The sequence below is a fragment of the Rhincodon typus genome, chromosome 14 (assembly GCF_021869965.1).
Source record: "Rhincodon typus isolate 14 chromosome 14, sRhiTyp1.1, whole genome shotgun sequence".
Lineage (NCBI taxonomy): Eukaryota > Metazoa > Chordata > Chondrichthyes > Orectolobiformes > Rhincodontidae > Rhincodon > Rhincodon typus.
Window position 1 is genome coordinate 35,540,231 of NC_063345.1, and position 14,813 is coordinate 35,555,043.

The following is a 14,813-nucleotide window of genomic DNA, read 5'->3' on the forward strand; positions in this document are numbered from 1 at the left end:
CACTTTTCACAGCAGTCAGCTACTGTATTCTGAAATTTGAAGATCTAGAATCACAGGCAGTGACTTTGACAGCTGCTATCATACAATAAGTGTAAGGTTAGGTTGACATGAAGGTAGGATTCCAGATTCTGAGGGGGTAGGGCACCTGGTAAGTAGGGAACAAGGTGGGATAGTGTGCCAAGTAGGTATGGGGTAGTGTCCCAGGTGGGTAGGATATATAGGGGGTAAGAGGTTGAGTGCCATGTGGTGGTGTGTCAAGTATGTAGAGGTAGGTTGCAGGTGGATAACATGCTGGGTGAGTAGGATGCCAAGTGTGTAGGGGGTTGATGAAGGTGACAAGAACGCAAGGTCTGGAAAATGTGCTGGATCCTGATAGGTGGAGACAGTTTGGGCCTGGAGTGTAGAATAAGGTGGGTGGGCAATTGGTCTGGAGCTGAGAAAGGTGTGGTAGCAGGGAGTTCGTGGGGTTGCAGAGGCACATTCGCTCAGGAAGGGGTAAAGATGCACGGAGGCGGCAGAGTCTTGTTGGTGGGGGTGGAAGACAAGACAGTGAGAGAGAGAGAGAAACAGAGATGGATAGCATTTAGAACAGGGAAAGGGGGAAGTGTGGAATGGGGAGTGTTGGAAATAGCATGGGGAAATAGGGTTCTCAGGCCCAGAGTGGAGTGGGATTGCTGGGTCAGAGTGATGAGATGAGCGGGTCTTGTTTGGCTTTGGGAGTGCAGGTATACTGGGGATTTTATAGTTGGAGTTGTGTGAGGTGACTATAGGGTCAGTTGAATAATTACTCAGGGGTTAGACTATGTGATTAAGAGTCTAACACTTTCTGAGTAAGTATTTACTTAACTAGAACCCTTTGAATTCGCTGATTTAAATGTATATTTTTGGAGGGTTCCAATCATAGGGGAATTGCACAGCAGAATTTTAAATTTCACGGATAATTCCTTCTCAGTCTGCTGTGATGAGATTCCACAGGGTCCCCATGTGCAACTCCCGTCTGTGCTAGAATAATAGTTGACTCACTGTCAAAAAATCCAGACCTATGTTCTATCTAAAACAAAAAAGTAACAGTGAATGGCATTGAATTCCTGTTACTAGTATTGAAGCTCTCTGCTGGAATGTGATTTCATAAAATTATCTTTATACAATATCAGGTCACCAAAAACATCTCTATTTCATCTTCAAAGAAATAGATCAAATTGTGGCTTTAATGACAATTGCCTGCAGCCTTCTGTGATTATGGACATTTTCTGGTCAGGTTCTAATTTGTAGATGCATTTTTGTGTTTTCAAAGCATCTTACCTGATCTCCATGAAATTAATGTCGCTATAACGAATGTTAATGTTGTGAATGTTCTGCCTTTGCAGTGCATCTGGATCAAGTTTTTCTCCCACAATCTTCTGGAAATCTTTGGGCGTGCTATTTGTATTTTTGGGCAACCATAAGATCTACGGAGAATGAAGTATGAAAGGTTGTTCAAAGAAGAGCATATTCACTCTGGCATTCTTTACTCCTATCCACAAGCCTAAAATTTCAAAAATATTTCAAGCTTTAATTTTTATTTCCCACAATGCTCCAAAAGGTAGCCTCACGCTTTTAGAGCTTGACTTCCAAATGCTGTGCGGTGAGGTCAGGTGCGGATATGCATTGATAATAGGGCTTTTGAACAGTATATTAGTACTCTGACACCTCAAAAATACCCTGTTATTTTTCCAAGTGGGATTTAGGAGGAGCTATAAATCTGTTGCCTCCAATTACCTGCAGAAGGTGATCTAAAATTGCATGTCAAATAATGCTGGGCAATTAATACTCTGAGGACATAGGTTCAAATCTCACCGTGGCAACTGATGAGCTTTGAATTCAATTATTAGTGGGAAAATGAGACAATTAATTAAAATGAATATTAAAACACACAGCACAATAGATAAATATGACCATTAGCATTTTTTCCCTAAGCATGAAGGGAAATGAAGCCGATACTATAGGCACAATGGAATATGAAGGCAGTCCTGTGGGAAACTAAGAATGTAAGTTGTAAAACTAATGACTGGCATGACTTGAGTCAATAACCTTAAGGTGATAGGAAACAGACAAAAGGAACAGTTTATGCTCACAATTATAGCATACGTCCTGGAGCTAATGAGGATATGAAAGGAACATCAACAAAGTATTAACAGCTCTGTTTATTAACAGAGATATGTGATGCAAGTGCTAAAATACTTGATTCAATATTGGAGAGAGATGTTGCTGAAGTTCGCCAAGAGTGTCTCTCCAGTTTGTGCTTGAAAATGAAGTCTGTAATTACTGAACATCACAAGGTTTGAAGTGTCTCTTAATACCCAAACAATTTGGTGCTGCAAGCAAGTCCTCATCATAACAGTCAGTGACATTGGATTGAGTGTTGACATAAAAGGAAGAGTGAGTACATTCATTTTACCGACATTAGATTGGGGGGGTGGAGTCAGACTTTGAATTGGCAACTGATGAGCTGATTCGAGAATCTAAACCGAGGAACAGGTCTGTGGGTTCGCTAATTAGAGACAATATTGTGGCACAGTTGCAGTTTGTTTTCTTGGCTAAACAAAGAGGTATCATTGCAATTGTTCTCAGGGTAAACAAATTATTTGCAGCTATGGGGTAAAATGCAGGAGACTATTTCCTAGAGGGAACTATTAGGTGTGATATGAACAGTCTGATTTTATGTATTTTTATTATAATTTATTTTAAATGTTTGATTTAGTATGATATGAATTTTCTGCGCATTTGAAATTAATAACTAACTTATAGACATTTCAGTAGCCATGGTAATTTATTTTGAAATAGTTTGTAAGGTCTACTTTGGCATCTATCACTGGTTACTATTCCACAAACCAATTAGCAACGTGTTGCTGACTGAAACTCACTTTATATACAAAAACAGAAATTGCTGGTGAAACTCAGCAGATCTGGCAGCATCTGTGAGAAGAAAACAGAGTTAATGTTTCAAGTCCAGTGACTTTAAATTAGACTCAAAATATTAATTCTATTTTCTTCCTACAGATACTGTCAGACTTGTTGAGTTTCACCAGCAATTTCCAGTTTTGTTTCCAATCTCCAGCATCCTCAGTTCTTTGTTTTATGTCACTTTGTCTACACTTCCTGGAGCCATGTTGCCTCTTCTTATAATTTCTCCCGACTGCTGGCAAAGAGACAGTATAACATGACTTACCATGAATTTCAGTAACATGCTTTTTAAAAGTGTTTTAAAAAATTAAAGACTTTTCAAAATTCCTTCCTCAGTCCTTTGTTAAAAAAACAGTCAAACTAATCCAGTCCACTATCAAAAATAAAGTATAATAAAAAGACAGTTTTTACAATTGGCTCAGGACTGAATTGATAACATAGAATTGGATATTGAGAATGTTAGGTTTGGAACCATGCCCAGGCATACATACTGGGAAGTTAGTGGCCTGAGTTTGATTAATATGGAACTAGGAAGAAATGAATTATTGTAAAGTTCAGGGAAACATAGGGGATATCTCTCCAAGCAAATTGTAAAGTTGCTTCCTGAGCCTTGTTGGGATTAATGCTACCATACCCAAAACAACAACAAAGACCCAAACCTGTACTGCTTGCCAAATTGGAAATATTAAAGGATGTGTAATGTTATGTAGCACAATACGCTACTGTATGCAGTCCCAAGGAAAGACAATTTGGTGGGAACTAAAATGGAGGGGTACAGCACTCATCAAGATGTATTAGTGTGAAATCATTGGCTACATCATGATCTTGAAGCAACTTGTCAGTTTAACTAAGACAGAGGCCAGTTGTACTATAGAAGTAATCAATATCACATACAAACAAACAGCTCATGCTTGTGTGTGAGAGTACTATGTAATTACAAATCAATTATCTTTTAATTATACAAATAAAATCTGTGAGCTACCACACCCAATCTTCAGCTTTACAGTGAGGATCCAGGTATGGATTGGGTACAATGAATTGATCAACATACACCTCTGAAACTCAATGGAGATACAGGGACTGTGTCAATGTGTTTGGATATGGTGTACCACGTCCAATGGAACATCTACCTGAATGTTGCAAGGACAGTGGCAAATCTCCTTTGTTTACTACAAACTGCAGCAGAAGAATTGAGCCATTAAGAAAGACATAGAATTATTAATCTACTTGGTGGCAGGAATTGTAGAATTGGGGACTTCCTATAAAAATCCATCTTTGGATATAGATCATCTCACATGTGTTGGCAATCATTCAATTGGTAATAGTTTTGTAACTGCTTCCTGAATGCAGCAAAAATGAGTGGAGAAGCTGCTCAAAATGGTGGCCAAAAACAAGAAAAGGAGCAGGGCTGCTGCACTTAAAGAGGGTTAGCTATTGGCTTTAGTTAACCCAAGCTCCACCTTGTGCTAAAGGTACAGGTTTGGATATAGTTAGTGTGGGAGCCTCGTAAGAATGTTAGGTGTAAAAGTAACAAAATTCACAGCTTGGGTCAATAATCTTAAAGTGATAAGGAAGCAGACAGGAGGATTTTGTTAGGTTCATATTGATAACGAAGATCCTTGCACTGATGAGATGAAAGGAACATTAACAGAGCACGGAAAGCATTGTTTACTGATGAGGATACATGATGCAAGTCCTAAAATAATCGACAATTATGATAAGAATTATTGGATGGTGAGTAGTTGGAGGGTAGCAAGTACTACTGCTATTTTTCCTTTGTTCTTTTAGATGTAAGTGATTATGAAGAGAAGTAAAAATATTGCAATGAAATGTGAGGATTAAGTCTATAAATTTCCATGCCAACTTTATTCTGGGAAAGATAATTGTGAAATTTGCAAAAGGTGTCTCTCTAACACGTTCAAAAATAAAGCCTGCAATTGCTGATCTTCACAAATCTCAAGGTGGCTGTTTATACCGTAACAGTGATGATGATGACACCATTATCAATTGTAAAAAAAACCTTCAAGTTCACTCGCGTCCTTTAGGAAAGAGGGAAAGAAATCTGCCATCCTACATATCAAGCTTGTCACACAACAATGTATTTTATTCTTAACTGCTCTCCAATGTTCCAACAAGTTATTCAATTCAAGGGCAATTAGGGATGGCCAGAAAAATGCTGCCTTTTCAAGTGACACACACATTTGATTAAAGAAGAAGAATGCAGTGTGGTATTGAGACTCAGAAATGATCCAGACATGAGGTTTCCAACACTGTACTGAAAATAAAACATTCTATGTCTCTATATTTCATTGTTCCCAGTTTTTCTTCTATTAAGAGAATGTCTTGTGTATGTATACACTATATTTAAACATTCATCTACACGTTTTATTACAAGAAATATATTGCAAGATATATTTCCAAGTCAGGATGGTGAGTAGCTTAGAGGATAGCTTGCAAGTGCTACTGCCCTTTTCCCCTTATCCTTTTAGGTGTAAGTGATCATGGGTTTGGAAGGTACTGTCTAAGGAGCCTTGCTGAGTTGTTGTAGCACATCTTGTAGGTGATACATACTGCTACTAGTGTGCATCAGTGATGGAGGGAGTAGATATTTGTGAATGTGGTACCAATCAAGCAGCTTGCTTCTCCTGGATGGTATCAAACTTCTTGAGTATTGTTAGAGCTGCACATACCCAGGATAAGTGGGGAACATTCCAATAGAGTCTTGAGTTGTGCCTTAGACAGAAGACTGGATTTGAGGATTCCGGAAGTGAATTACTTGCTGCAGGATTCCTAGCCTCTGTCCTGTTCTTGTAGCCACAGTACTCATACAGTGAGTCCAGTTCAGTTCTGGTCAATATTAATTCCCAATATATTGATAATGGGGATTTGGTGATGGCAATGTCATTGAATATTAAGGGGCAATGGTTTGTTTGAAATGGTCATTGCCTGGTACTTGTTTGTCATGAATGTTACATGCCAGTTGTCAGCCCCAATCTAGATATTGTCTAGGTCTTTCTGCACTTGGGCATGGACTGCTTAAGTAAGATTATCAGAAGGTCAGCTATAATGCAACTGTCCACAATATTGAAGGTACAGAGGTCAAGTCTAAGATAGTGTCTGTGGGGAATTCAATAAATATGGAGGCAGGTGACATTGTTTATAAACATCATCCAGAGTTGGACATGATATATTGTCTACCTCATGTCAGGGTGTGAACCATCTCAAATTGTTTTGAAAGGATATTTGAAAGTGAGGGGGAAAGATACAGTCACTGTGATCCATTGTGTTGCATTGGAGTCAGTGGCACTGGTAAGAATAGGCAAGAGGAGATAAATTTAAGAACAGAACCTCAAGGATTATAACATGTGGATCATTACCCAAACCACATGTAAATTTCCATTGGAATAAACAATGAGGAGGTGTGTGTATGACTCAAAGATTGGTGTAGTTGAAATGGATTTCAATTCACAGGGCTCAGGCATCAGTAATTGCGGATGAGGAAATTGGGTCGTTATGATAGGTTCACTCAAATTATACTTAGACCAGTGTCCTCAAGATTCAAATAACTGAGTTGTAGAGTGAGGTCTGAATTAAAGAGTTTGGGAGAGATTTAGGTGAGGAGTGATTTGAAAGCTAATGAGAAAGAGCAAGGAAATATTCTGGTGTAGCAATATTAGTAATGATAATCAGAGTGTGACAGGAAGCAACAATGTCTACAAATAACAACAGTGCACCAGCAAGGAGGATCACTGTGTGAAAAATACAATAAAAAGACAAAATTGAAGTCTCTTTATTAGAATGCATGAAGTCTTTGAGATAAGATGGATGAATTGATACCACATATAGAGATCAATCAATATGGTATATTCCATTGCAGAAATGTGATTGCAAGGTAATCGATGTTGGGAATTGAATGTTCAAGGATATTTGAAATTTTGAAAGGACGGGAAGGAAGGTAAATGAAATGAGTAATTTTGCTATTACAGAATAAGATCAGTAGAGTAGTGAAAAATGATTTTTGTTCTAAAGATCAAGTTGTAGAATCTGTTTGGATGAAGATAAATAGAAGAGGAAGGTATTAATTGATGATAGTAGTTTATAATCCTTAACAATAGGCATACTGTAGGACAGAATATAAATCAAGAAATAAAGAAATAGGAAAAGAACTTCAATAATTGAGAGAGATTTTAATCTTCATGTAGATTGAACAAATCAGATTGGTAATGGTAACCTTGAGAAGGAGTTCATAGAGTTTATTTGTGATGCTTTATTACTTACATCAGTATATTGTGGAAGCAAGTAGACAACAGGCTGCTTTAGACTTTATAATATGCAATGAGGCAGGATTAACTAAGAATCCCCTTGTAAAGGATTCTTCTGGGAAGAGTGTTCATATAATGTTGTAATTTTACATTCGGTTGTAATGAGAAACTTTGGGTCTGAAACTAGTTTTCAAACTTAAACAAAGACAGTTACAACAGCATGAATACAGAGTTGGTTAAGTTGGACTTGGAAAATAGATTAGCAGGTATGAATGCAGAAAAGCAGGATTTAAGGAGATAATCTGTAACTGTCAATAGAACTATACTCCATTTAGAAAGTAAGTCTGCCCAAAAGGGATTACTGTTTGTGGCTCAGTAGTGAAGTTAAGGATAGCGTCAAACTCAAAGAAAATAATCTGTGCACTGTTGCAAAGATTAGTCTTAGGCCAGAGGTAGGGATCACTTTAGAAACTAGCAACGAATGACTAAGACAATAACAAAGAAGGAGAAAATGGATGACGATAGAAAACTATCAAGTAATATAAAAATTGACAGTAAGCGTTTCTGCAAGGAATAGCAAAAGTGAGTTTTGATCCCCTGGAGGATGTCAAAACTGTATTGTTAAAATATTTTGATTCTGTAGCAAACTGCAATCTATTAAAACAGCTGCCCAATGTCCTTTGCGGTTTTAGCTGTATTTAGCCCTCTGGATGAATCAAACTATAATTATCACAAAAAGAATCACACATAGACACACATGGACGCGTGAAGACACTTGAAATTCAGTGAACATTCCCACAGGATAAACAGAAACTCATTGACAATGGTTTTTCTGGAGGTGTGGCTTGCTGTTTTCTGTCTCACCAAATCTGGAAGATTGGGATCTTTTCAAGGTAATAGATGAAATAATTATAAAGCTAATTGTTCAAAGATCTAATATATTTTCATGAGTTAACAGTTTTCAATTTTTGGCAATAATTTTGTAATGTATAGCTTTTGGCTAAAACAGCCATATCATGTAGAGATCTCTGGAAAACCTATAATGACATGCTTAGGCCATAACTCCGAGCTGAGGTAACTGTGAACAGCATGTGGGAGTTGAATTTTTCTCTCTGTAACTAGGACTTACAGAAAGAGGTGCCCAGAAATCACTCCAGCTCTGCTGAGCAGGTATCCAGGAAGATCCTAGAAGGATCGTGTAGTTTTATTTTATGTTTTTGAAATCTGTAGACTGAAATGAGAAAGAATGTTTGAAAAGATGGTTGCATATTTTGAAAGCAAGTAACCCAACACTGAATGCAGGCATTGCAAACAAGTATTTGAACACCCAGTATTGAAGTTTGAGTTTCAGATAATTTGGAGTTGAGAAGGTGTACAGATGCAAACTTTTCTGGCAACAAGAAATTGATTGCTCTATGAACTAGTGACTAGTGATCAATGACAGAGAATTGTAGCCTGCCAACAACTATGCAATTGGTTCTCAGGCATGAACAGCTTAAGCAGGGAACATGTTCCAAGAGAAAGAGAAGCGCCTTGTTCTTCCCCAACCTGGGAGCAGTCTTTGTTCTCTACAGTTACAAATCATTGTCAAACTGAAGAAAACCAGTTTTATCTTTCCTATCAAAGTAAGGATCAGCTCAACAACAGAGCCTGGTAACGAAGACTACTAAATTGTCTTTCAGTCTTTCCCCTCTTTCCACACCCTTTTTTACCGTGTGTGTGTGTGTGTGTGTGTGTGTGTGTGTGTATATATATGAAGATTCGAGTTTTAATTAGTGGTGTTCAAACTGACTGTGTATAACTGCTTACTTGTAACTAGAGTCTAATTACTTATAATAAATACCGATTCCTATTTAGTATAGGAACCTTGACTGTGTATTCTATCAATCTGCACCTGAAAGCTAGGTAAATTAGGGAATTCTGTATACTTTAGAAAATCCTTAGAAGATGCAGCACAATGGCTCAGTGGTTAGCACTGCTGCCTCACAATGCCAGGGACCCAAGTTCAATTTCATCCTTGGTTAACTGCCTGTGTGGAGTTTGCACATTGTCCTCATGTCCATATGGGTTTCCTCTGGACACTCTGATTTCCTCCCACAGTCCAAAGACATGTGGGTTAGCCATGCTAAATTGCCCATAGAGTCCAGAGATGTGTAGGTTATGTGGTTTAACCATGGGAATGGAGGGTTACAGGCAGAAGGGTGAGTCAGAGTGGGATGTTTTCCGAAGGAGAGATGTGGACTCTACGGGCTGAATGGCCTGCTTCTGCACTTGTAGGGATTTTATGATTCAACTTTTATGACAACTCCAGGGATAGTGATGCTCAATTTCCAGCATGCTACCTCAGTGAGTCATAACAATTCCAAAATCTGTGATGGCAAAAATAGAAGGAAAAGAACTTCAACTTGCTCCCTGAAGTTTTCTACCTACTGAGTCCGTGTACAGAGGTATGCACTGAACATTCAACTTTAGAAGCTATCACAGCTGCTGAACACAACTCTTCAACTTGTTATGATCCCAGCTGATGGTAATACTGGACACATCACATCAGAGTGAAACCTGGCTTACTAGACTATTTATTTTATTTGTTGAAATATAGTACCATTATTCAAGAGAGAAGGGAGACTAAAATCAGGAAATTACAGACCAGCTAGTCTAACATCTGTCATTGGGAAAATGCTAGAACGTTTTTTTTATTCACTCACAGGAGGTGGGCATCTCTGGCTAGGCTCTGCCCCCCAAAGCACAGTTAAAAGTCAATTACATGGCTGGGGGTCTAGAGTCACATGTAGGCCAGACCAGGTAAAGTCAGAAGTTTCCTTCCCTAAAGGATATTAATGAACCAGATATTCTGACAATGTTCATCATTAGACCCTTAATTCCATATTCTTTATTGAATTCAAATTCCACCACCTGCTATAGTGTGATTTGAGCTTAGGGCCCTAGAACATTAGCTGAGTTTCTCCGTCTATAGTCTAGCAAAAATACCATTAGGCTATTGCCACCTGTTAATTATTTAGGAGGCAACAGCAGGAGATTTGGGCAATCATGATACAGTCCAACAGAGTCAATACTCCAAAGGTACTTAGGCCGCCCATCTTCTCCCTACCTGTGATGAGAAATCCTTCAGAAGACAAAGGTGAGAAGAGCAATCCTGCATCTGGGCAGGACACTCTCAGCAGGCCTGGGGCCTCCAGGTGAAGTACAGGGCAGATGTACCCCGCAAGCTCAAGTAACTAGATGGCACTTAGACATATGGGAGGTAAAGAAAGAATTATTTATTTTACTGAAAGCACATAGGTGACACATCAATGTAAAGTTTCTTGCACTTTTTAAAATATATATTGACTTGCACTCTAAGAATGTCTGCCCTACTGTCTTTCTCATTTTTGGACCTCTTGAAGTTGCTCCACATGTGAGAGGAGCACCCTGTTCAGAAATCCCAAGGATAAAGGAAGTTGTAGTGGCTAAACTTTACTCATTTCTCACCAGCAACTAACTCCTTGACTATAGATAGACTCTTATATCAAGGATTCTTGAACTGTAACATTGATGTCTACAGCCAAAGTCTTGTACATTGATGTGGAAAACACTGAAACTAAAAGCATGTGTAAAGTTTGTGCAAGGGCCTGGTCTGCACAAGTCATTCCACATCCACTCTGTGATTGACAGCATGGAATCAGTGATGATGCCACACATCTTTGGAAGTCACGTTTCTTAATATTCATCAGATTTTCAAGGGATTGCACGACCATTCAAGACTTGGAGGTGTGAAATGGGAAGTTCACAGATCCAAACTCTCACATTTTCCTGTTGATGGAATCTGCACAAAAGACTGCTTCTCTTGGGTTAAACATCCTGTCCTACAGGATGCTCAAGAATTTAAGGGCAATTTAGCAGTCTAAATGAACTCTGAAATATTTAAAACCAACCATGATGGAAGGGTGAAAGGGAGATGCCTTAGAATTAGTCCAAACCTGCTGCTGATTATGAGAAAATTCACTATACAACTAATATATATAATGTCATATACTGTCTGCAGCCTTAAAAGCAAAGTACATTAGTGCCAGGCTATGTTACTTATCCTTTCTTACTGATTGTTGCTTCCTCCCGAATGGTGAGCAGGACTTGTCAAGTGCAGATTCTTGAAAGTGGGATCATCTGAAGATACCAAGCTCTGGTCAGACTGCATTTGAAATATTGTGAGCAGTTTTTGGCCCCATATACATGGAAGAATGTGCTGACTTTGGACGGGGTCCAGAGGAGGTTCATGATAATGATTTAAGGGATGAAGGGGTTGTCATATTAGGAGTTGTTGAGGACTCTGGGCCTGTACTCAATAGAAGAGGGGGAATCTCATTGAAATTTACAGAATACTGAGAGACCTTGATAAAGTAGATATGGGGAAGATGTTTCCATGAGTAGGAGAGACTAGGACCTGAGGGCACAGCCTCAGAGTGAAGAGACATCCTATAGAACTGAGATGAGGAAGAATTTCTTCAGTTAGAGAGTGGTAAATTTTTGGAACTCATTGCCGCAGAGGGCTGTGGAGGTCAAGTCATTGAGTCTATTCAAGATAGAAGTAGATAGGTTCTTGATTAGTAAGGGGATCAAAAGTTATGGGGAAAAGGCAGGAGAATGGGATTGAGAAACAAATCAGCCATGATCAAATGGCGAGGCAGACCTGAGGGGCTGACTTGTCTAATTTGGCTCCTATATGTTATGGTCCATGGTCTTATATTTCATTAGCCTTCTTGCTTATGTACTGTCCCTGTAATAGTCATCGTTTGTGACTCATGTTTCCGAACAGCTAAATCCCCCTGAATTCCAGTTGGTCTCCAGTTAAGAAAAACTCTGGTTTTAATCATTCTTCCTGGCAAAGTGAACAACTTCATATTTTCCCATAATTTGCTCTCTCAGGCAGAATTTTTGCCTACTCACATCTATTTGGAACCCCCTTCTGGCTTCTTCACAACACTTTTCAACCTATCTTTGTAACACATGTGTGAGCCAATAACCTGTTGGGAATGTCAGAAATTAAACAACATTTCAGCAACGCTACTCCTGAGCCCCCACATCAATCACAATGAAGCATTACACTATCCCCTGTCACAGTTGGTGTGAAGGCTTTGTATAGAGGCAAATGTCATGATTCAAGGAGCTCCAAGATATGTAATCTCATGTTGATAAATGTTCCAGGACCAAAGTGCCAATGCTACATTGTGATAATGAAATTTTGGAACTAATTGACTATCATAGCACCCCCTCCAAAACGAAGCTCCCCTTGAACATCACTAGCTGTATCCTTGCATTCTTACAGTTTTGTATGTGAATGAAGCATTGCCTTCCAGTTTTAGAACGAAATGTGATTCAGAAGTGGGACATCCAGGTGAGATTTCTCAGGTAACATGAGAATACATTTGCTTATCTAACATGAATAGGGGGCAATAAGTGAAAACTATATAATGATCATGTTTGTTTCATTCACTAATTTATAATGTTCATTTTTGCAAAATGAATGGCATGCCAATGAGTTGCTATTTGATTCCAGATGGTTGGCATTACAGAATCTGTGAATCATGATAAATGCAATTGTCTCTAGCAAGACTTCACATTCAAAGAATTATACTATGCACTCAAAGAGAAAAATGATAACCTACTTAACACACAGTGCATGCAGTGGCAACAATTCTATCTAGCTCCTGAACAGTTGTCTTTGGATCAAAATGGCAAGGTTTAAAACTTCAAGTCTTCATGAATGACTTTCAGGTTTTGCTTGAGATGCAGAATGATTACCTAATGTTCTTCATGGTCTCTTTTCTGTTGCTGTCCCTGTGTCTCCAATGATCTTTCAGGCCACCCCATTCATCTATCCCCTTCTTTAAACTGCTAATGTCTCCAATTTTCCCCTTGAGCCCATGGTTTTGCAAATTGCCATCCCATACACTGTCTTGTTGGCCATAGGACTCCACATGTTGAAACAAGTGTGATTTTCACTTGTAGAGTCACAGAATCATACAGCATGGAATCAGACCCTTCAGTCCAACTAGTCCACGCTGACCACGATCCTAAATTAGACCAGTCTCAATTGCTTGCACTTGGCCCATATCCCTCCAAACCTTTCCTACTCATGTACTAATCCAAAAGTATTTTAAATGTTGTAACTATCCTGTAAAAACTTCCACTCCTACAGCATCCTACCTCCTTCTATGGCTATGAAATCTTACTCTTCTATCTTGAATTTCACCTGTACATTATAATCATTTCCTCAGTAACTCCAACAGTAGACTTAAGCCTCCCACTTTCCCTAGATTGCCATAAATGATCTCCTGAGGAGTTCTATGACTATTAATGCCTAAATCCCCAGGATTGACTGTGGCTCACCAATGGACAGGCTTGAAAGGACAATCCTGATTGAGCTTGGGGCAAGCTGCTAGGGAACTAGGATTCTCCTGATAGAAGGCCACACATTGTGATCAAGGCTGTTTTGGCATCTTAATCAGAAGACCCAAGGCAGGAGGTGAGATGAGATGATTCCAGATGAGTCTACTGAAAGGTACACCTTGGCTGCCATATTTTTCACAAACTCTGATGATCCTTTATAAATGTCGGAAATTTAGAAATACAGATACGAGCTTCCTTGATGTTCTAAGAAATGGCCCATCAAAACTGATGCTTGTCTGCAATGCTGTTCTTTCATAAAATAATCCCCATCCCTGTATCACTCCTTTACTGAACTCGTTCAACAATAGTTTGCCTCCAATACCATCCTTAAACCACCCTTAAAAGCCTTCTAAATTCCTTCCAAGAAGTTTTCTCACATTTTGATCCATTTCCACAGTTATAAACACCTCCAAAGCTACGCCTGCCTCTTTGTAGGTTACGTGGAACAATCTCTCCTCCGTACCTACACCGGCCCTAAACTCCACCTCTTCCTCCGTTACATTGATGACTGTATCGGCGCCGCCTCGTGATCCCACGAGGAGCTCGAACAGTTCATCCACTTCACTAACACCTTCCACCCCAACCTTAAGTTTACCTGGACCACCTCTAACACCTCTCTCCCCTTCCTGGACCTCTCTGTCTCCATATCGGGCAACGACCTAGAAACCGATATTCATTTCAAGCCCACCGACTCCCACAGCGACATAGAATACTCCTCCTCCCACCCACCTTTCTGCAAAAATGCTATCCCCCATTCCCAATTCCTTCGCCTCCGCCGCATCTGCTCCCAGGATGAGGCATTCAACTCCCGTACATCTCAGTTGTCCTCGTTTTTCAAGGACCGTAACTTCCCCCCCTCAGTGGTCGAGAACGCCCTCAACTGTGTCTCCCACATCTCCCGCAACTCATCCCTCACACCCCGTCCACGCAATAAGAACCAAAAAAGAATCCCCCTCGTCCTCACGTACCCCCCACCAACCTCCGGATCCAACGCATCATCCTCCGACACTTCCGCCATCTGCAATCCGACCCCACCACCAAAGACATCTTTCCCTCCCCACCCTTATCTGCTTTCCGGAGGGACCACTCTCTCCGTGACTCCCTTGTCCGCTCCACGCTCCCCTCCAGCCCCACCACACCCGGCACTTTTCCCTGCAACCGCAG

At 39.8% G+C, this 14,813-nt stretch overlaps 1 protein-coding gene across 6 annotated transcripts in view; it reads right to left on the minus strand.

The window, feature by feature from the left end:
* Positions 1-14,813, minus strand: part of LOC109930707 (glycerophosphodiester phosphodiesterase domain-containing protein 5) — a 99,958-nt gene that overhangs the window by 21,429 nt on the left and 63,716 nt on the right. For all 6 annotated transcript variants that reach the window (XM_048605511.1, XM_048605513.1, XM_048605515.1 and 3 more), the window contains exon 13: positions 1,303-1,448. In XM_048605511.1, coding sequence (XP_048461468.1) covers positions 1,303-1,448 — 146 coding nt within the window. The remainder of the gene's footprint in view (positions 1-1,302; positions 1,449-14,813) is intronic.